The 23313-nt window shown below is 34.9% G+C and overlaps 1 protein-coding gene across 1 annotated transcript in view; it reads left to right on the top strand.

Annotated features, from left to right (window-relative positions):
* The window catches only part of scn5lab (sodium channel, voltage gated, type V-like, alpha b), a 201226-nt gene that overhangs the window by 39668 nt on the left and 138245 nt on the right, over nt 1-23313 (top strand). The window contains exons 2-3 of the mRNA XM_067377647.1: nt 9697-10004; nt 20235-20353. Coding sequence (XP_067233748.1) covers nt 9738-10004; nt 20235-20353 — 386 coding nt within the window. The 5' untranslated portion in view covers nt 9697-9737. The remainder of the gene's footprint in view (nt 1-9696; nt 10005-20234; nt 20354-23313) is intronic.

Below are 23313 nucleotides of genomic sequence, written 5' to 3'. Positions count from 1 at the left end.
CTCGCAATTCTGACTTTATAACTCGCAATTCTGACTTTATATCTCGCAATTCTGACTTTATAACTCGCAATTCTGACTTTATATCTCGCAATTCTGACTTTATAACTCGCAATTCTGACTTTATATCTCGCAATTCTGACTTTATATCTCGCAATTCTGACTTTATATCTCGCAATTCTGACTTTATATCTCGCAATTCTGACTTTGTTTCTCACAATTCTGACTTTATATCTCGCAATTCTGACTTTATATCTCACAATTCTGACTTTATAACTCGCAATTCTGACTTTGTTTCTCGCAATTCTGACTTTATATCTCGCAATTCTGACTTTATAACTCACAATTCTGACTTTATATCTCGCAATTCTGACTTTATAACTCACAATTCTGACTTTGTTTCTCGCAATTCTGACTTTATATCTCGCAATTCTGACTGTATAACTTGCAATTCTGACTTTATATCTCGCAATTCTGACTATAACCCGAAATTATGACTTTGTTTCTCGCAATTCTGACTTTATAACTCGCAATTCTGACTTTATATATCAGAATTCTGACTTTATATCTCGCAATTCTGACTTTGTTTCTCGCAATTCTGACTTTATAACTCGCAATTCTGACTTTATAACTCGCAATTCTGACTTTATATCTCGCAATTCTGACTTTATAACTCGCAATTCTGACTTTATATCTCGCAATTCTGACTTTATAACTCGCAATTCTGACTTTATATCTCGCAATTCTGACTTTATATCTCGCAATTCTGACTTTATATCTCGCAATTCTGACTTTATATCTCGCAATTCTGACTTTGTTTCTCACAATTCTGACTTTATATCTCGCAATTCTGACTTTATATCTCACAATTCTGACTTTATAACTCGCAATTCTGACTTTGTTTCTCGCAATTCTGACTTTATATCTCGCAATTCTGACTTTATAACTCACAATTCTGACTTTATAACTCACAATTCTGACTTTATATCTCGCAATTCTGACTTTATATCTCGCAATTCTGACTTTATAACTCACAATTCTGACTTTATAACTCGCAATTCTGACTTTATATCTCGCAATTCTGACTTTGTTTCTCGCAATTCTGACTTTATAACTCGCAATTCTGACTTTATAACTCGCAATTCTGACTTTATATCTCGCAATTCTGACTTTATAACTCGCAATTCTGACTTTATATCTCGCAATTCTGACTTTATAACTCGCAATTCTGACTTTATATCTCGCAATTCTGACTTTATATCTCGCAATTCTGACTTTATATCTCGCAATTCTGACTTTATATCTCGCAATTCTGACTTTGTTTCTCACAATTCTGACTTTATATCTCGCAATTCTGACTTTATATCTCACAATTCTGACTTTATAACTCGCAATTCTGACTTTGTTTCTCGCAATTCTGACTTTATATCTCGCAATTCTGACTTTATAACTCACAATTCTGACTTTATATCTCGCAATTCTGACTTTATAACTCACAATTCTGACTTTGTTTCTCGCAATTCTGACTTTATATCTCGCAATTCTGACTGTATAACTTGCAATTCTGACTTTATATCTCGCAATTCTGACTATAACCCGAAATTATGACTTTGTTTCTCGCAATTCTGACTTTATAACTCGCAATTCTGACTTTATATATCAGAATTCTGACTTTATATCTCGCAATTCTGACTTTGTTTCTCGCAATTCTGACTTTATAACTCGCAATTCTGACTTTATAACTCGCAATTCTGACTTTATATCTCGCAATTCTGACTTTATAACTCGCAATTCTGACTTTATATCTCGCAATTCTGACTTTATAACTCGCAATTCTGACTTTATATCTCGCAATTCTGACTTTATATCTCGCAATTCTGACTTTATATCTCGCAATTCTGACTTTATATCTCGCAATTCTGACTTTGTTTCTCACAATTCTGACTTTATATCTCGCAATTCTGACTTTATATCTCACAATTCTGACTTTATAACTCGCAATTCTGACTTTGTTTCTCGCAATTCTGACTTTATATCTCGCAATTCTGACTTTATAACTCACAATTCTGACTTTATATCTCGCAATTCTGACTTTATAACTCACAATTCTGACTTTGTTTCTCGCAATTCTGACTTTATATCTCGCAATTCTGACTGTATAACTTGCAATTCTGACTTTATATCTCGCAATTCTGACTATAACCCGAAATTATGACTTTGTTTCTCGCAATTCTGACTTTATAACTCGCAATTCTGACTTTATATCTCGGAATTCTGACTTTATATATTGCAATTCTGGGGTTATTTCTCGCAATTCTGACTTTGTTTCTCGCAATTCTGACTTTATAACTCTCAATTCTGACTTTATATCCCGCAATTCTGACTTTATAACTCTCAATTCTGACTTTTTATCCCGCAATTCTGACTTTATAACTCTCAATTCTGACTTTGTTGCTCGCAATTCTGACTTTCTCGCAATTTTTAGTTTATTTCTCGCAATTCTGGCTTTAATTCTTGTAATTCTGACTTTGTTTCTTGCAATTCTGACTTTGTTTCTTGCAATTCTGACTTTAATTATTTTAATTCTGACTTTGTTTCTTGCAATTCTGATTCTATTTATTTTTCACAATTCTGACTTTATTTCTTGTAATTCTGACTTTATTTCTCACATTTCTGACTTTATATCTCACAATTTTGAGTTTATTTCTCACAATTCTGACTATTTTCTCGCAATTCTGACTTTTTTTCTCCTCATAATTCTGACTTTATTTTTCCTCATAATTCTGACTTTATTTTTCGCATTTCCAATTTTTTTCTTACAGTTCTGACTTTTTTCTCACAATTCTGACTTTATTTCACGCAATTCTGACTTTATATATCAGAATTCTGACTTTATATCTCGGAATTCTGACTTTATATATTGCAATTCTGGGGTTATTTCTCGCAATTCTGACTTTGTTTCTCGCAATTCTGACTTTATAACTCTCAATTCTGACTTTATATCCCGCAATTCTGACTTTATAACTCTCAATTCTGACTTTTTATCCCGCAATTCTGACTTTATAACTCTCAATTCTGACTTTGTTGCTCGCAATTCTGACTTTCTCGCAATTTTTAGTTTATTTCTCGCAATTCTGGCTTTAAGTCTTGTAATTCTGACTTTGTTTCTTGCAATTCTGACTTTGTTTCTTGCAATTCTGACTTTAATTATTTTAATTCTGACTTTGTTTCTTGCAATTCTGATTCTATTTATTTTTCACAATTCTGACTATTTCTTGTAATTCTGACTTTATTTCTCACATTTCTGACTTTATATCTCACAATTTTGAGTTTATTTCTCACAATTTTGACTATTTCTCGCAATTCTGACTTTTTTTCTCCTCGTAATTCTGACTTTATTTTTCCTCGTAATTCTGACTTTATTTTTCGCATTTCCAATTTTTTTCGTACAGTTCTGACTTTATTTCTCGCAATTCTGAATTTATTTCTCATAATTTTGACTTTTTTTCCCCTCATAATTCTGACTTTATTTCTCGCAATTCTGGCTTTATTTTTTTTTACAATTGTGTATTTATTTCTTGCAATTCCACATTTATAACTCGCAATTCTGAGAAAAAAGTTAGAATGGTGACTGAGATAAAAAGTCACAATTACATTTTTTTTTTTTCTTCCCGTTGCTGAAACAAGCTTCCATAATAACAACAGCATTTCCTGGTCAAAGGGGCTGTTTACATGACACCATTTTCAACTGAAAACTTTTTATGTGTTTTGACCGTTCGTTTACATGACAACAGCGCTTTGAAGACGCAAACTTTTGAAAATGAGTTTTGAAAAGTTTTTCGCCGTCTCCTTGTAGACCATACAAAAATGTGAATTTGTGAAAACATTGACATCATCCACATGCGTATTACATGTTCAGTCTATAGTAGTGTTTCTTTACAAAGTGACATCGCCATCTACAGGCCTGGCAGCAGAATACACCATTTTTTGTCATTTCACGGATCCTTGTAAACGGAGATCATTTGACAATATTTTTGGCTGTACGCAAAAAATGCAAAGGAAAAACTTTTCCATTTTTAGTACAACTATGTGATGTAAATGTACCCTTAATCTACTCTATTCATCAGTGCACATTATTAGGATTTTAAAAAAGTCAATTTTCAATTAATGTTTATTGATTTGCTCTGCGAATTTGGCGTGTAACTTAATGCATTTGAACATATCCATACATATATTTAGTGCAGCAACTGACAACTGTTCATACGTCAATAAAAGTAATTATATAATCATACCACATACTTCGTGTTGTTTGGAGGCTGATGGTAATGCGCACAGACAGACGGCTGACACCTTTCATCCTAATTCATTCATGTTCACTTGAGAGTTAGTTTTGTTTGGTTGCGTGTGCATCGCGGCGGCGCTGATATACGGGGGTCTGGCCTGGAACGGTCGAAGCCATTAAAACACAGCCGTGATGTCAGTGACAAGCTGCTCTCCTTCGTAGGCATCAGAAGTGCTCGGCACACGCCCCCACAGCCGAGAGAGACACGGGGCGTCCTGAGGTGACCCCGACTCCCCGACTCTTGTGTTGCTTTCGTCTGAGATGAAACATGAGATGTTTATTCAGACAAACTCAACCTATTCACTGCAAAATCTATCTATCTATCTATCTATCTATCTATCTATCTATCTATCTATCTATCTATCTATCTATCTATCTATCTATCTATCTATCTATTTATCTATCTATCTATCTATCTATCTATCTATCTATCTATCTATCTATCTATCTATCTATCTATCTATCTATCTATCTATCTATCTATCACACTATAGCATCAAAAGCTTAAGGCTAATACAATTTAAATACTCATAAAAACAATAATTATTACAATTAATTGTATACGGTAATTTAACAATATTTTATCTACTAACAAAATAATTCAAATATGTAAAAAAAAAAATGTAAATATTTTATGTAAATATGTAACTATAAAATATGTAATAAATATGTGAAATTAAATAAAATACCAACAATACTAATAATAAGAGTTATATTAAAATCATTAAATTTGATATATTTAATAAAATTCTATTTTCAATAAAATTCTAAATTCTATAAATTCTAAATGTATTTCTAGTTCCCTTGGACTAGTATTTAGTAATTTTTTTTTTTCAATTACTTTTATTTTTTAATAACCAAAATTACAATTTACTAAGTTTGTCAAAAAGTTATTTTGTGCTCTTGTCATTTTTGTTTATTTATTTTATATTTCTTTTTAGCTTTAATTTATTTTTATTTTATTAGTTTTAGTCATTTTAGTACTTCAGATTATTTTATTTCAGTTTGTTGCCAAGGCAAAATTTCAAATTTTCAAATTTTTAAGTTTAAGTTTTTCTTCTAGTATTGATATTTTATATCAGATTTATTTCAATGAATACTTTTTTATATGCTTATATTCTTTGTGAGTGAAAGCAAAAGTTTCACTCACAATATATTTTAAAAAATATATTTTTTCCTCACGTCTCATATTTTTTGTCCCTTTTAGGGGCTCCACAAAAACAAAATGAAGCAAGTGCAATTTACGATTATGCCTTCAAGGTATACATTTTATTAATTTTACTGGAACGTGAGTCAAACTCATGACTTTAGGATTGCTAGTGGTATGCTTTACAGAAACAGATACTAACATGTACAGATTGTTTCCTCAAAACCATGAATAAAAGTCCACATTTAGCACAGACTTCTGGTTTGGTACCGATGGCTCGCCACTTCCACAAAATCTGGATTCTGATGCAAAACCATTTGCGAATTTAAATTGTATTGTTATTTGTCGCATAAATGAATTTCAGAAATGGTGAACAGTATTTAAATGTGGCGGGACAGAAAGTTGAAGGTGTTTTTTCTGTGAATTGGGTCCCGTCACAGATCAAAGACTCTCGCTCAATCAATTCCAACAATACATTTAGGAAATTGGGTAGAGCTTTGACGATGCAACTCTAACGCAGGATTTAGCGAGCACACTTATGAGCCCTTAACAAGCATTTATCCTAATTAAATACCAGTATATGAGCTGTCTTAAAGGCCCACAATCATTTCTTGTTTTATTTGAACTGCATTCAAATTGGGTGGATATATTAGGCAGCAAGTGAACATTTTCTCCTCAGAGTTGATGTGTTAGAAGCAGGAAAAATGGGCAAGCGTAAGGATTTGATCGAGTTTGACAAGGGACAAATTGTGATGGCTAGACGACTGGGTCAGAGCATCTCCAAAACTGCAGCTCTTGAGGGGTTTTCAAGGTCTGCAGTGGTCAGTATCTATCAAAGGTGCTCCAAGGAAGGATGCACTATGGGAAGAAGGCAAGCTGGCAGAGGCATTAAAGAATGTACAGTCAGTAAAGAAATTAAAGAAATTAAAATGCCTGTAATCAGTCGAATGCATCATTAAGATTCAGACAAAATGAACCTCATCACCTTGTTCTGAATAATGTGTCAATTTGAATATGTGTGTGGGAGCAGATGCTGAGTTTCAGGGCCACAGAACGAGTCTGAGACGTTGATTCTGTGCTGTTAAAACAGGGCGCTGCAGGGTTTGCTCTCTGTCTCAAAGGAAAAGTAGCAGTCAGAAATTCTGCTGCGAGGCGAGAAAACAATTCCGGCATGTTGGGTTTTTGTTTGGTTGTGCCGGACACATTGTGGGCTCCGCGGCCTTCAGGGCTGTGAGTTTCTGAAATGGTCTGGAAATAAAGACTGGGGTTATTCTCAGTGCTCAGGCTGAGGAACGACAGGAGCTCTGACGGAAATCAGTTTAACCCCTCGGTGCTGGTGCATTAGTGCCAGAACATGATGGAAACTTCTTGAATGATTCTCTATGTGATTGATAATGTGTTTCTTACTGGTCCAAATCATTAAAAACTGTTAAAACATTTTTGTTAATCATAATGTAACACATTAAAATCAGGTCCCATCAGGTTGACGTTAGTTTATGTATCATCTAACAATAACTAACATTTGTTACAATAGTTATTAATCTTGGTTAATGTTAGTTCATGTCAGCTCAGGTCTATTAAATATTATTAACTGATTTTAATTTTAGTAAATGTTGAAATTACATTAACTGAGATTATAAATGCTTTAGATGTATTTTTCATTGTTAGTTCATGTTAACTAATTTAAACAAATGAAGCCTTACTCTAAAATGTTACCATTCAAATAAAACTAAAATAATATTAAATATAAATATTGATAAAAAACATAAACTAAACAAAATTTAGAAATGTTTTCTTGGCTGAAATACATTTAAGTTGAAGCACTAAAATTACTAAATGGAAATAAACAAAAATGAAACTGAACTAAATCAAAACCTAAATAGTAATATTTAAAAAAATAAATAAATAAATAAAATTAACAGAAAATATCAAATGAAAGCTAATTCTAAATATTAATAAAACTATAAAATTAGATAAATGTTACCATTGAAATAAAACTAAAATTAAATTAAATATAAATAATAGATAAAAAAAAAAGTAACAACATTTAGAAATGTTTTCTTGGCTGAAATAAGTTTAAGTTGAAGCACTAAAAAAAATAAAAACTGAAACTGAAATGTAATCATTTAAACCTGAATAGTATTATTAAAAAAATAACAATAAAAATGACTAAAGCTTATAACATTTAAACTAAAAACTAAAATTAAAATGAACTCAAAATATAAAATAACTAACTAATAACTACAGCAAAAACAAAATAATTTATTTAAATTAAAATAATAATATTTAAAAAATAAATAAATAAAAATGAAAAAAGTGCATAACAAAATAACTTAAAATTAAAGTAAAATCAAAATGAAAACTGAAAATATAAAATCACTAACTGGAAACAAATAAAAACTGAAACTAAAAAAAATAATAATTTAAACCTAAATAGTAATTTAAAAAAAAAAACAACAACTAATAACAAAAAAACTAAAACTTAAGATTAACAGAAATAAAAGCTAATTCTAAATATTAATAAAACTATAAAAGATATATATATATATATATATATATATATATATATATATATATATATATATATTTATATATATATAATAGTAAAATAGCACTGTGAATTATGCAAATGATCTACTGTGGTACAGCAAAGTCTTTTCCATCATTTCTCTACAGCGTCATCGCTCAGATCTGCTAATAACCACGAGAGCTGAATGTTTAGACCAAACATCTGACTCAGGGTTCAAGGAGCCACTTGTTGCCATTGTTTTATCTCAAACATAGCTGGGATTTCAGAGTTTCAGTGTGCAGATGTTCTCATTGTGCTCCTGCTCCACACCGCATGCTTGAACAGATGAGAGATGATCTCTCGTCCAATCATTCTGTCCAACAGATGGCCCAATCTGCGTTGAGTCAAGAGCGTTTGAGCACATTCTCACTCTGGAGCACGTCTGATGTGGATAATAGTATCTTTTTATTAGCAGACACGTTGGAGAGCCACAGCAGCGTCAGTCACGTTCGTGTTCGGTTCAGCGTTCAGACCAGCTGCTGCAGTGACTCTGAACACTAGTGCTGTCAAACACAGAGGAGTGTGTATCAAAACATTACCATCAAACCCAGAACAAGAGTCTGATGGTTTAATGAGAATAATTCCAGCAACAACAAAAACATTTCTTTAGAATGTTCTTATATTTTTTTGTTAAAGGTGCAATATGTAATATTTTTCAGTAAAATATCCAAAAACCACTAGGTCAGTGTTATATATTTTGTTCACTTGAGTACTTACAATATCCCAAACATTTCCAACTATTTGTAAATCGTGAGAAAATTGCGATTTTACCCAAGGCTGCGGGACGTGTGAGGAGTCGCCTGTCAATGGCGTCATACCCGCGTTACCCTTGGTTTCCGCTTTTATTTTGTAGAAACCATGGAAACACCAAAGACACTTTAATATTTACATGTTTTAATAGACAAGGGAACAACTGTTTTGATATATTTATAGACAGAAAACTAATTATTGTTATATAGCTCAACACATTTAGTCTTATTGTTTAAATCTAATTTTCTTGATTTTTTGCGAGTACCATGCTTTACCATGCCTCAGAGAAAAACACTATTTTGTGAAGTAGCTAACATAGCATAATCAGATGCAGCATTTTCTCCATCATACAATACGTTTTAAAATTAATTGCATGCCATTTATCAACACAAGCTGCGAACGCACAGAGTAACGTTATAACATCATTTTCAACTCATTCAAATGTATCTAATATGATAAACAGAGCTGCGTTAGCTCATACTCATGACCGGAAAAGCGGAAGCAGCGCGACATCTGTGTCATAATAAAAGTCCTTGTGAGGCGTGTTTTGATCAGTCGCTCCAGCTCCTCGTTCAGCTCCACAACACTCGCTCCTGCTCTACTTCATACTACAGTAACGTTAATAATCACATCCATGAACATGATTTCTTCCCGACTCCAATCCCGATTTTTTTGCACCCTCCGTTGAGATGGAGAGTACATGTCCAAAGATTCCGCTCTAAAACTTGGCGTCATCAAGCTACGCCTTTGTTTTGAATAAGCCTCTAGCGACCTCTAGCGGGCAAAATTATTACATATTGTACCTTCGGAGAACAAAACATGATCCTGAAAAGAATGTCTGAACGAGCTGTAAACTGAACGAGCAATAATCCGTTCCTCTTTCCTCACCAGCTGTGAAGTAAGCACTTGCACAGGAGGCTCAGGATGAGAAGATGGCAGCCATACTGTTTCCACCGGGTCCTGACAGTCTACACCGGTTCACTCGTGAGTCCCTGGCTGGAATCGAGCAGCGGATCGCCGAGGAGGAGGCCCGCAATGCCAAGGAGTACAAGGAGGACCTGGGCGACGTGGAGCCGCCCAAATCCCGGGCCGACTTGGAGGCCGGGAAACAGCTCCCGCGAATCTTTGGAGACATTCCGTCTGGACTGGTGGGCGTCCCTCTGGAGGACATCGATCCGTTTTACTTCCAGAACAAGAGAGTGAGTGTAGCATCACCACAGCACACCTGTACATGACACAGAGACCGATTCTGAACATGCTGATAATGGAGTTACATTTTACAATGATACAAAAGAGTCAGTTGAGATTTGCTACATAGTACACTCTAAAAAATGCTGGGTTAAAAACAACCCAATTTGGGTTGAAAATGGACAAACCCAGCGATTAACCCAGTGGTTGGGTTAAATGTTTGCCCAACGTGCTGAGAAGCTTTATTTAGGCTTAAAATGAAATAATAATCAAAAGGTGAACATTTATTAATAAGCAATTTAATAAATGTTTATTGCTTAATTATTATTCATTACATTTATTAATAAATGTTAATTTATTAAACATATTAATAAATGTCAATTTCCAGCATACTTTGGGTTCATTTTAAGAAGCAATACAGTAATTTTTAAACCATAGTTGAGTTAAATAAAATTACCCAGCAGGTTGGGGAAATATTTAACCAAATCGCTGGGTTAAAACAGCCCAATTGATGGGTTAAAACAACCCAATCGCTGGCTCAAAACAACCCATCCGCTTGGTTAAAACAACCCAGTCACTGGGTTAAAACAACCCATTCGCTGGGATAAAAGAACCCAATCGCTGGGTCAAAACAACCCAATCGCTAGCTCAAAACAACCCAATCGCTGGGTTAAAACAACCCATTTGCTGGGATAAAATAACCCAATCGCTGGGTCAAAACAACCCAATCGCTGGCTCAAAACAACCCAATCGCTGGGTGAAAACAGCCCATTCGCTGGGTTAAAACAACCCAATCGCTGGGTTAAAACAACCCAACCGCTGGGTGAAAACAGCCCATTCGCTGGGTTAAAATAGCCCAATCGCTGGGTTAAAACAGCCCATTCGCTGGGTTAAAACAACCCATTCGCTGGGTTAAAATAGCCCAATCGCTGGGTTAAAACAGCCCATTCACTGGGTTAAAATAGCCCAATCGCTGGGTTAAAACAGCCCATTCGCTGGGTTAAAATAGCCCAATCGCTGGGTTAAAACAGCCCATTCACTGGGTTAAAACATCCCAATCGCTGGCTCAAAACAACCCAATCGCTGGGTTAAAACAACCCAATCGCTGGGTTAAAACAGCCCAAACGCTGGGTTTGTCCATTTTATATATTGCTTTATATGAGTGTACGCATGAGTGTATGCATGCATGTATATCCTATTTAGTATATAATAATAATAATATGTTTAATTTATATAGCACCTTTCCCAAGCTCAAGGACGCTTCACAATAACAGTAAGGAACAAACAATCATTTCACACATAATCACGTTAATGGACAGTAGACATTTGCCCAGTCCAAGACATGAAGCGATTAATAAAGTATGTTTACCAGCTGTTTAATTCATAACATTTAATTAGAAATAAAAGAATGAATTAACACTAAATTAATTGAAACTAAATCCATAAAATGATCCCATGATGGGAAGCCCTAAAAGATGCGACACATGTCGTATATTACATGTGTTCTGGAGGTATACAGTAAAAAAAGAGATTGTAGGAGTTGTATTTTTTAATCTTTATTAATCTTGATTTTTCAAAACGTGTTTTTTTCTGGGCAAGTCGGAGTGAACTGTGGCGCTAATAGAGTCTCCTGAATGCACAGTCGAGCACAGAAGGTCAGGATTTTCGTAAAATTTTCAGTTTGTTATCCACCAAACCCTATAATATACCACCAGAACAATTGGAATATACGACACGTGTCGCATCGGATCATTAATTGATACGTTTGCGTCTTTTTAAAAAAAAGCTTGATGCTGGTCGTTATTCACTGCCATCATACAAAGACTTTTTAAGTTGGCTTGAGAACATGCTAAAACATTCTAGCAACATGTTATATCAGGCTAACAACATGTTAATTCATGTTAACAACATGCTAGCAACATGCTAAATCATGCTAGAACATGCTAATTCATGCTAACAACATGCAAAAACATGTTAAATCATGCTAGCTAGTAACATGATAACAACATGTAAAGCATGCTAGCAATGTGCTAATTCATGCTAGCAACATGCTAAGTCATTTTAATATGTTAAAACATGTTAGCAAACATGTTTAACAATGCTAACAAATACGTTTTGTTAACAACATGTAATTCATGCTAACAAAATGGTAAATCATGCTAGAAACATGCTAATTCATGCTAACAACATGCAAAAACATTTTAAATCATGCTAACTAGTAACATGATAACAACATGTTGAAGCATGTTAATAATGTGCTAATTCATGCTAGCGAAATGCTAAATAATGCTAACAACGTGCTAAGTCATTCTAATAATATGTTAAATCATGTTAGCAAACATGTTAAACAATGCTAACAATTAAATTTTGTTATCAACATGTAACTCATGCTATAAAAATGCTAAATAATGCTACCAACATGCTAATTAATGTTAAATCATGCTAACAACATTTCAACAACATGTTAAATCATGTTAGCAACAGGTTATCAACATGTGAAAACATGCTAGCAACATGCTAATTCATGCTAACAACATGTTAATTAATGCTAACAACATGCTAAATCATCTATCGATCTATCTGTTTTTCTGATAGAAAACATTCAAACTTTAAACTTTAAACTACTTCAAATGTAAAACCTTCAAACTTCAAGCTTTTAAAACTTTTTCAAACTTTCTGGTCTGGCTTTCTCAAGCCAACTTCAAAGTTTGTCATCAAACTTTACTTATCTAGTTTTAAAATTCTCCTTTTGTGGTCCAAAAAAGAAAGAACAGCACACGGCATTAGAACAACAACAGGATTTCTAACAAGATCCCTTTCTTGCTGCAGTGCAGTGTACCATGGTAAGAAAGGTTTAAGTTTTAGTAAAACAAAACAATGTCCATCAGTAAAGGGCAGCTGATATATTTGCGCTGAATCTGAGGGCTACAGGAATAGCAGACAGATGAATAGCATGACTCAGTGAGCCGCTGTTAATGCGACTGCTGCTGCGCTGGCTTCTCTCTCACACGCTCATGCTTTCACAAGCAGACAAATCTCCATTTCTATGGATTTCAGCTGAAAGTTTTGACTCAAAACTCCTTTTAAACGGTATTTTCAGTGAGTAAATGTGCCCTGTTTAGACTTTTCTAAGCCGTTAAGAAAGATGAATTGACACTTAACAGGACTCCCTCTGTTAAAGGCCCAAAAGTTTTGATATTTTTGCAAGCCCACGCTTATTTCCAGAGAAAAGAAATTGTTATAAATAAGTTTTGTATTTCTTAAGCCCCATTCGCACAGGATTAGTTTTGCATCCAGAGCACATGACCTTACATAACAGCCACTTCTAGACAATAAACACAGAGAGCCCAATCAATCACAGACGTCAATAATAATTTAATAATGTTAATAACTGTAACTAATATAGCCTAGCCAGTTAACTGTCAGTGTCCAGATTGCAAGCTTTTTTATTGCCTTTTTTTCCTCGTTGTTCTGTTTTGGTTTTGTTTTCACTGATTTCCTGAGTTTTGGTTACTAGTTTGTTTCCATAGTTTCTAATTAAGTTACACACCTGTTTCTGGTTTAATTTTATGCTGCAGGTTTTACTTTAGCATTTTGCTGATCATCGTTCTGTGTCATTCATTGACTCCTTCAATAGACTTTTTGAAAAATGATCACTCATCTCTGGTTTGTCAGTGCGAGGTCTGTGTGTGAAGTATCTGATCAGTGATAAAGGACGATCAGAAGAACTGTAGTTAAGATAATTCACTCAAATATGAAACTCACCCTCATGTTGATGTGCGTGTACAGTTCGATATTACAAAATTTAGCAGCTCTACAGAATTCAAAAGTGTCGTTTTTCAGCTCAGTTTAGTCCAATGTTGATTCAGTTCAATAACATTCTTGATGTTGCAAAGTTTATCAATTATGAAATTTTGAAGCATTGACACTCTTATTGAACTGAATTAACACTGAACCAAACTGAGCTGAATAACAACATTATTGTTTTCTGTAGAGTTGATTATAGCTGAATTTAATTTGTTTCATAATTTATAAATTTTGCAACATCAACACTGTTATTGAACTGAACTGAACTGAACTGGGCTGAATAACGACACTTTTGTCTTCTGTAGAGATGCTTTTCAGATTAATTAAATTATTTAGTCTGAGCTGAACTTTGTTCAAAACTCAATTCAGTTAAAATTTTGTTTCTTATTCGATAGTGTCAGAGCAGTTAAATCGCTAATATTACTAATTCTAAATATTAATTACCATTTAAACCCATAAAATCACTATAAACAGGAAAATAACAGTGTTAATGTTGTAAAATTAATCAATCATGAAACAAATTCAGCTGTAAAACAGCTCTACAGAAGACAATCAATAGTGTCATTATTTAGCTTAATTCAGTTTAATGTTGATTCAGTTCAATTCAGTTCCATAACAGTGTTGATGTTACAAAGTTCATCATGTATGAAATTAATTAAATTCAGGAGTAAAGCAGATCTACAGAAGACAAAAGTTTCATTTATCAGCTCAATTTAGTCCAGTGTTGATTCAATTCAGTTCAATAACTGTGTTGATGTTGCAAAGTTTATCCATTATGAAACACATTAAATTCAGTTATATTATCAAATTTACAGAAAACAATAATGTCGTCATTCAGCTCAATTTGGTTCAATGTTGATTTGGTTCAGCTCAATAACAGTCTTAATGTTGCAAAGTTCATCAGTTATGAAATTAATTCATTTCAGCTGTAAAGCAGCTCTACAGAAGACAAAAGTGTCATTCATCTCAATTAACTTTAATGTTGATTCAGTTCTATTCAGCTCCATAACAGTGTTGATGTTGCAAAGTTCATCATGTATGAAATAAATTAAATTCAGGAGTAAAGCAGCTCTACAGAAGATAAAAGTGTTGTTATTCAGCTCAATGTAGTCCAGTGTTGATTCAGTTCAGTTCAATAACAGTCTTGACGTTGCAAAGTTCATCATGTATGAAATTAATTAAATTCAGGAGTGAAGCAGCTCTACAGAAGATACAAGTGTTGTTATTCAGCTCAATTTAGTCCAGTGTTGATTCAGTTCAGTTCAACTACAGTCTTGATGTTGCAAAGTTCATCAGTCATGAAACAAATTCAGTTTCAGCTGTAAAGCAACTCTAAAGAAGACAAAACTGTCATTATTCACCTCAATTCACTACAATGTTGATTCAATTCATTTCCATAACAGTATTGATGTTGTAAAGTTCATCATGTATGAAATAAATTAGGGCTGACCTATATATCGAATGTGATTGTCACGCGCATTTCGTCAGTAAAGCCGGTGATGGCGATCAGGGAACCGGCGTTACTGACGAAATGTGCGTGACAATCGCATGTGATATATCGGTCAGCCCTAAAATAAATTAAATTCAGGAGTAAAGCAGCTCTACAGAAGATAAAAGTGTTGTTATTCAGCTCAATTTAGTCCAGTGTTGATTCAATTCAGTTCAATAACAGTCTTGATGTTGCAAAGTTCATCAGTCATAAAACAAATTCAATTTCAGGAGTAAAGCAACTCTACAGAAGACAAAAGTGTCGTTATTCATCTCAATTCACTACAATGTTGATTCAGTTCCATAACAGTATTGATGTTGCAAAGTTCATCATGTATGAAATGAATTAAATTCAGGAGTAAAGCAGCTCTACAGAAGACAAAAGTGTTGTTATTCAGCTAAATTTAGTCCAGTGTTGATTCAGTTCAGTTCAATAAGTGTTGATATTCATCAATTATGAAACAAATTAAATTCAGCTATAATTTTAAACCCATAAAATCACCATAAACAGGAAAATAACAGTGTCAATGTTGTAAAATTCATCAATTATGTTCAATTTCAGCTATAAAGATAAAAGATATTATAAAAGATAACAGTGTTGCTGTTCAGCTCGGTTCAGTTCAATGCGTATTCAATTCAATTTAGTTAAATAATAGTGTCAATGTTGTAAAGTTCATCCATTATGAAAGGAATTAAATTCAGCTATAAAGCAGCTCTACAGAAGAAAATAGTGTCATTATTCAACTCAGTTCAGTACAAATTTAGTTTGAATGTATCTTAGTTTAAAACTCAATTCATTTCAAATCTCAAATTTGCTTCTTATCCAATAGTATCAGTGCTGTTAAATTGCTAATATTACTAAATATCACTTCTTTAAACCCTTACAATTACAATCAGCACTACTGGTGCACTATATTACAAGTCTTCTGAATTCAGCTGACAAAAAGAGAAATTTAGGTCGCTCACTTAAAACCTTGCTTTTGGCCTTAGGCCTCAAATCTTGTTCAAAGCTTTGAAAATCCACTAGATAACTCCTTTTGTGTTTTGAGCAAGACAAGGGTGAGAAGATGATGACAGACCTTTAATTTTTGAGTGAACGATTGCTCTAATATAATTTCCAATTATGGTAGATGCATTGTGCATTTATTTACTTCTTAAATGTGCATAGTTTAAAGCCATGGCGAGGGCAGCGGTTGGTTGGGTTGGATTTCCCTCTGCCCTCGCTTCTTTGTTGTGTTACTCTCCAAATTCGCTCATGTGGACCTGCAGTTGGCAGATGATATCCCAGAGGAAATGTGAGGAAAGTGGAAACAAACACAGGCAAAACTTGACCTAGATGTTACATAAGAATAGAGAACATAAGGGCGGAGAAAGCAAGCTATTTACAGAGGTTACAAAGGCCACGGCACTGGAACGCTGAGAAAGGCACCTACTGTAGCAAAGATGCCGCGCAATGAAAGGGCTTCGCCGCCACAGTCGTAGCGCTAAAATATGCTGACCCTGATGCTGCCTGCCTGCAATTATTCTTTGCGTCGTGACTCCTCGCATTATTTATGTGATGGGAAGATGGCGTAAATCGAACCCTGTGAGGGGGCCATGAATCCTCGGCAACCAAAAGGCGTGTTTGTGCAGCGCAGGGAGAGAAAAGCTCCCCGGTACCGTCAACCATGGCGACAGACAAAAGTCCCACGAGAGCGCTGATCCTCCTGCTGCGCCCTGTAGTAATGTATTTGTGTGTTGTGTGCACTCCAGAGTATTGCTTACTTCTTTATTATTATAATTACAGTTTGTTTGAATAATGCAGTTATATACCTTTAGAAGAAATGGTCCATGGTAACGTTTGAAAGGAATTACTTCCTCAGCAAGGATGTGTTAAATTGATCAAAGAATCCTGAAAAATAAAATGTATTAAATACATTAGAATGATTTCTGAAGGATCATGTGACATTGAAGACTGGAGTAATGATGCTGAAAATTCAGCTTTGATCACAGGAATAAATTACATTTTACTATATATTCACATAGAAAACAGCTATTTTAAATTGTAAAAATATTTCATATTTTTTATTGTATTTTTGATCAAATAAATGCAGCCTTGGTGAGCAGAAGAGACTTTCAAAAACACAATATCGAACTAACACCAAATTTTTGAACGGTAAATATAAATACTGTACTTCTGTTAGAAAACATCTATTAAACAGATTTCTCATTATATGAACCTTTTTAGAGTTTATTTCTTTTATTTGCACTGCAAAATGTATTTTTGTCTTGTTTTCCAGTACATCTAAATATTCTTAAATCAAAATATATTTACTGAGCAAATGACACAAGATATTGAGTCTGGGTTTCTGAAAAATGTATCAAAGTAAAATGAGTTTAGGCTTAAAACAAAAAAAAATATCTGCCAATGGGGTCAGAAAAATAAATGCATTTATACACCCTTTTTTTATACAAAATGCTTCATAGTAAAACTGTCGTTTGAAAGGAATTACTTCTTCAGCAAGGATGCATTTAATTGATCAAAGAATTCTGAAAAATAAAATGTATCAAATGTATCAAAATGTATCAAATGCATTATAATGATTTCTGAAGGATCATGTGACACTGAAGACTGGAGTAATGATGCTGAAAATTCAGCTTTGATCACAGGAATAAATGACAGTTTACTATATATTCACATAGAAAACAGCTGATTTAAATTATAAAAATATTTCAAATTTTTACTGTATTTTTGATGAAATAAATGTAAACACTACAAAACAATTCAACTAGCATCAAACTTTTGAACGGTACCTTGCTACTGTACCTTTAAAATACTATGAACTCTTCTGTTAGAAAACATCTATTAAACAGATTTCTTATTATATGAACATTTTAATTAAGAGTTTATTTCTTTCATTTGCACTGCAAAAATGTATTTCTGTCTTGTTCCAGTACATCTAAACATTCTTAAATTAAGATACATTTACTGGTGAAGCAAAATGTCACAAGATAATGAGTCTGGGTTTCTGAAAAATGAATCAAAGTTAAATTAGTTTAAGCTTAAAATGATCTGCCATGCACCCTTACAAAAATGGTCCATGGTAACGTCGTTTGAAAGGAATTACTTCTTCAGCAAGGATGCATTAAATACATTGAAGAATTCTGAAAAAATAAAATCATCAGATGTATCGAATGTATTGAAATGTATCAAATGCATTAAAATGATTTCTTAAGGATCATGTGACACTCAAGACTGGAGTAATGATGCTGAAAATAAAGGGAATAAATTACATTTTTACAATAAATCCACTTAGAAAACTGTAATAATACTGTGACGAGCAGGGCGGGCGAGAGCCGTGAGGGAACGGCGCGAGGCCGGTGACGCGAGTGATAATGAGCGTCACCTGCGAGGCGTGCCGGCCTCGAGTCTCTCACGGAGGAGCTCCGGAGGCATAAAAGGAGGAGCGACTACAATGAAAGACGAGAGAGGACCAGGCCTGGACTTTATTTTATGTTTTGTTATGTTTGTGTGGCCGGCAGACGTCCGCGAGGGTCTGCCGGCATTACTTTCGTTTTGTTCTTTGTTTATTTTACATTAAAAGTTACGTTCAATGTTCGCCGGTTCCCGCCTCCTTCTTCCCATATCTACTAACCTCGTTACATTGGTGCCGAAACCCGGGAGGAAGGAGGGACATGCTGTCGGAGAGCCCTCGCTGCTGAGGGGGATCGCGGTGCTGCGGAGTTCGGGCAGCGCGGGAGTGAAGACCGCGAGAGGCTGCCCGAAGCGGTGGTGCTGGAGCCTTGTGAAAGGTGGGACGGAGAGCTCGAGGCCGTGCCCCTGGGACGAGGTGGGGTGGCTGCCGTCCAAGAGGGAGCGGAGGAGTCGCCGCCGTTCGCCGTGGGCCGGAGCCTGCTGCCGTCCGCCATAAAGGGGAGGAGCAGGGAACGGGGGACTCGCTGCCGGCTGCCCTCAGTCGGAGGAGCCATCGCCGGCCGCCAGGAGGCGGTCGAGGATCGGGCCGTCCACCGAGCGTCCAGTGCCACCGCATGGCACCGCGAAGAAGAGCCTCTCGGCAGGCTGAGGACCAAGCGGCAGTGTGTCGGGGAACCGGACCAAGAATTTTTTTTTTTCTTTTTCCTCTCTCCCCTCTCTCGTCCTGTCTCTCCCCTTGCTTCCGTCTCCTTTCTCTCGTCTCGTCTGTCCTTACCCCCAGGTGCTGCGGCCGCCGAGACAGGCCCCGGGGGGGAGTAGAGCGCAGTCTCGGAGGTACCCCCCGGCCTGCGAGGGGCGTTGGGGGTATGTGACGAGCAGGGCGGGCGAGAGCCGTGAGGGAACGGCGCGAGGCCGGTGACGCGAGTGATAATGAGCGTCACCTGCGAGGCGTGCCGGCCTCGAGTCTCTCACGGAGGAGCTCCGGAGGCATAAAAGGAGGAGCGACTACAATGAAAGACGAGAGAGGACCAGGCCTGGACTTTATTTTATGTTTTGTTATGTTTGTGTGGCCGGCAGACGTCCGCGAGGGTCTGCCGGCATTACTTTCGTTTTGTTCTTTGTTTATTTTACATTAAAAGTTACGTTCAATGTTCGCCGGTTCCCGCCTCCTTCTTCCCATATCTACTAACCTCGTTACAAATACTTCACATTTTTACTGTATTTTTGATCAAATAAATGCAGCCTTGGTGAGCAGAAGAGACTTTCAAAAACATTAAAACATCTTACTGACCCCAAACTTGTGCAGTTATAAAAGTAATCTAATTTTTGTCCTCTGCAAATGTGTTACATTTATAATGTACAGAACAGGACAACATATTAGGCATCTTTTATGAAACAGGAGCTGTAGACCATTTACAGAAATTCCGTCTGTTCATATTTCATAAATGTTTGAGGCTCATGTTGTGTTTGATATTAAATGTCACTGGTGAGTTTTTTTGCGCTAACTAACCTTTCTCTTCTTTCTCAACAGACTTTTATAGTACTGAACAAAGGGAAGGCCATCTTCCGGTTTAGTGCCACGTCTGCACTCTATATTTTTAGCCCTTTTCATCCCGTTAGAAGAGCATCAATAAAGATTTTAGTACACTCATATCCTTTCTGCTGCCAATGAAGGTGACATATGGTGAATTCTGGAAGTCTGCATTGATTGTGCATGAAAGCGTTGGTATCTGACAATACAGAATGAGAATTATAACAGGATTTCTAAAGCTATGTTTTGCATTTTCAAAGTCTAGAGCTTAAACTTTCACCAAAACAGAATAGTGCATGAAATGAATAGCTCAGTATCTCACGTGTTTCTTGTAGATATAAAGGAGGCGAAATGATGCAAGTGGAGGAAGTCTGCAATCAAAGCCAGAGATTTCAGTATAAACTCAAACATTTCTCCTAAAATTATGTTCAACCAATGAGCTACTAAGTGCAACGCTGCAGAAACGGAAAACAATCAATCAGTCGACGTCCTGTTGCTTGTTACATTATCACCCGGTTCGGACACAGTGTTACTGTATTGACTCGTGTCTATTTTTATCTCTCTTAAAGACTTTTAAGAGAAACATCTGGAACAAAGTTGAATGTTGATGACCATATACAGTACACTTCACGTCAGGGAACGAGGGAACTTCTCGTCTCTCTGTCTGACATTCAAAAGCTATGCCACGTATGAGGGCTGGTTGAACAAAGCCAAGTTCAGATGGTTGTGTTTTCCCAAAGCTCCGTCCTGCTAAAAATATCCAGCAGCCCGGCCCGAGGTGTTAAGAAATATTGGGCTCGTGGACACTTTGCTGTTGTGGAGTTGATAAGCAGGTGAAGAGGTTTGCGGTGAAGGTGTTGCGCCGGTCGACTGCGCCTCCCCTTCACCTCACACCCCTTTTAGGGTTCGACAGGCCGTCGTACACCCAGCCGCCCGATATCGGGCTAAGTGGCGCCTCGTCTGATATAAAGCTGCACATACTTCACTGAAGTATTGTCTAAAGCAGGGGTTTTCAGTCTTTTAGAGCACAGACCCTCGTGTGAGGGAACCTCATCATAACATTTAAAAAGCAGCTGTTCATTTTCATGCATAAAGACTTAATTTATACTGTGACAAATTATAAATATGTGTCAAATATTATTTGTAAAATATTTAGTTTCTATTACACTGTAAGGAAACAAATCAGTACATTTTACATTTACGGACATTTCCATTACGGACATTAATGCGGAAAATACAATCAATACTTTCTTTCTTTCTTTCTTTCTTTCTTTCTTTCTTTCTTTCTTTCTTTCTTTCTTTCTTTCTTTCTTTCTTTCTTTCTTTCTTTCTTTCTTTCTTTCTTTCTTTGATTGCATTCAAATTATTATTTATTTTATTTATATATTTTATCAATTTTTTTATTTATGTTTTTATTCTAATTTTTATTCATTTATGTTTATTCTATTTATTAAGTATTTTACTAAATTTTTTGTTATTTATTAATTTTAATCTATTTATTTAGGTAGTTATTATATAATATAATATAATATAATTTTGTATTATTTATTTTAATATATTTTTTATTTTATTGATTGATTTTAGTCGTTTTAAACTATTATTTATTTTTTATTTTATTTTATTTTTTTGTTTATTTTGTTATTCTATTCTTTATTAAGTATTTTGTTCAATTTTTGTTATTTATTCATTTTAATCTATTTATTTAGGTAGTTTAAAATAATGTTTTATAATTAGTTTTAATATATTTTTATTTTATTTATTGATTGATTTTATATTCATGTTTATATATATATATATATATATATATATATATATATATATATATAATTCATTTTATTCTAATTTTTATTATTTGTTTATTTATTTATATTAATTTATTTATCTATATATTTTAATATATTTATGTTTTTTATTTTATTCTAATTTTTTATTATTTATTATTTCATATATTTATTTATTTTTAATCTGTTCTTTATTATTTAAGTATTTTATTTTATTCTAAATTTTATTACATAGTTTAATCTATTTATTTAGGTAGTTTAACATAATTATTATTTATCTATTGATAAATTGATTTTATTCTTGTGTTTATTAGTACTTATATATATTAATTATATATTATTTATTTATTTCATTCTAATTTTATTATTTATTAATTTTTTTATTATTTATGCATTATAAACTATTTTTATTATTTTAATCTATTTATTTATTTAGTTCATTTTAATTATTTATTTATTTAATTTTTTAACACTCTTTTTTCTAAGCTTTTCCACGGACCCTGTATCACTCCGTTACGGCCCCCGGTTTGAAAACCCCCGGGTCTAAAGTATGGCACACAGACTCCAGTGGAAGTGTGTTGAAGGGCAGGCGGCCACCTGTGACGACTCATACGAATCTGTGCGATGCATTGGAGCGGTTCAATGTGTTCACTTTCAGGCGCCCACACAGACGGCACACATCCGTGCTAATAGCAGATTTCCCGGGAGAGCCGAAGCCAGGAAACATGTTTGATTAACCAGTGGCACAAGAGCGCATTCATGCGACGCAGACTCCGAGAGAGAGGGCCAAACGCAGCCGCCTCGAAAACACTGAAGTGATTGGGCTCATTAGAAAAATCTGAAAATCAAAAGAGGGAAGACAAGTCCTCGGATGGCACGGAGACTCCGGAGGCTTTTCCCAGAGCTGACAGGCTGTTGTTGTGCATCACAGATCTTTGATTGTCACGTACAGTGCGTTCGGAAGACTCATAGTTCAGCACTCGAGCTCATTTAAGATAACTAACAGATGCGACTCGACAAGTTTCCATTTTGTCTGTTCACAATGAATGAGACAATCTCAGATTTTAAACCAATGAGATTTATCCGTGGGTGGAGCTACCCACAACAAAACGTCCTTATGCTTGTCACTTGTCATGATTGTGGCTGGGAAGGAAAAAAAAAAAATAAAGATATCAGATTTTGGAAATGTCAGATTCAATGGGATAGTCATAATATAATTCCCAAATGAATGCACATGCCACAAGTTAAAAGAAATCAGCCATATTCACCTGGATGGGTTTTTACCATTCCAGATGTCT

Source organism: Chanodichthys erythropterus, chromosome 23 (genome assembly GCF_024489055.1).
Source record: "Chanodichthys erythropterus isolate Z2021 chromosome 23, ASM2448905v1, whole genome shotgun sequence".
Lineage (NCBI taxonomy): Eukaryota > Metazoa > Chordata > Actinopteri > Cypriniformes > Xenocyprididae > Chanodichthys > Chanodichthys erythropterus.
The sequence above is the reverse complement of the archived record's forward strand: the minus strand, read 5'-3'. Positions and strand labels throughout refer to the sequence as shown.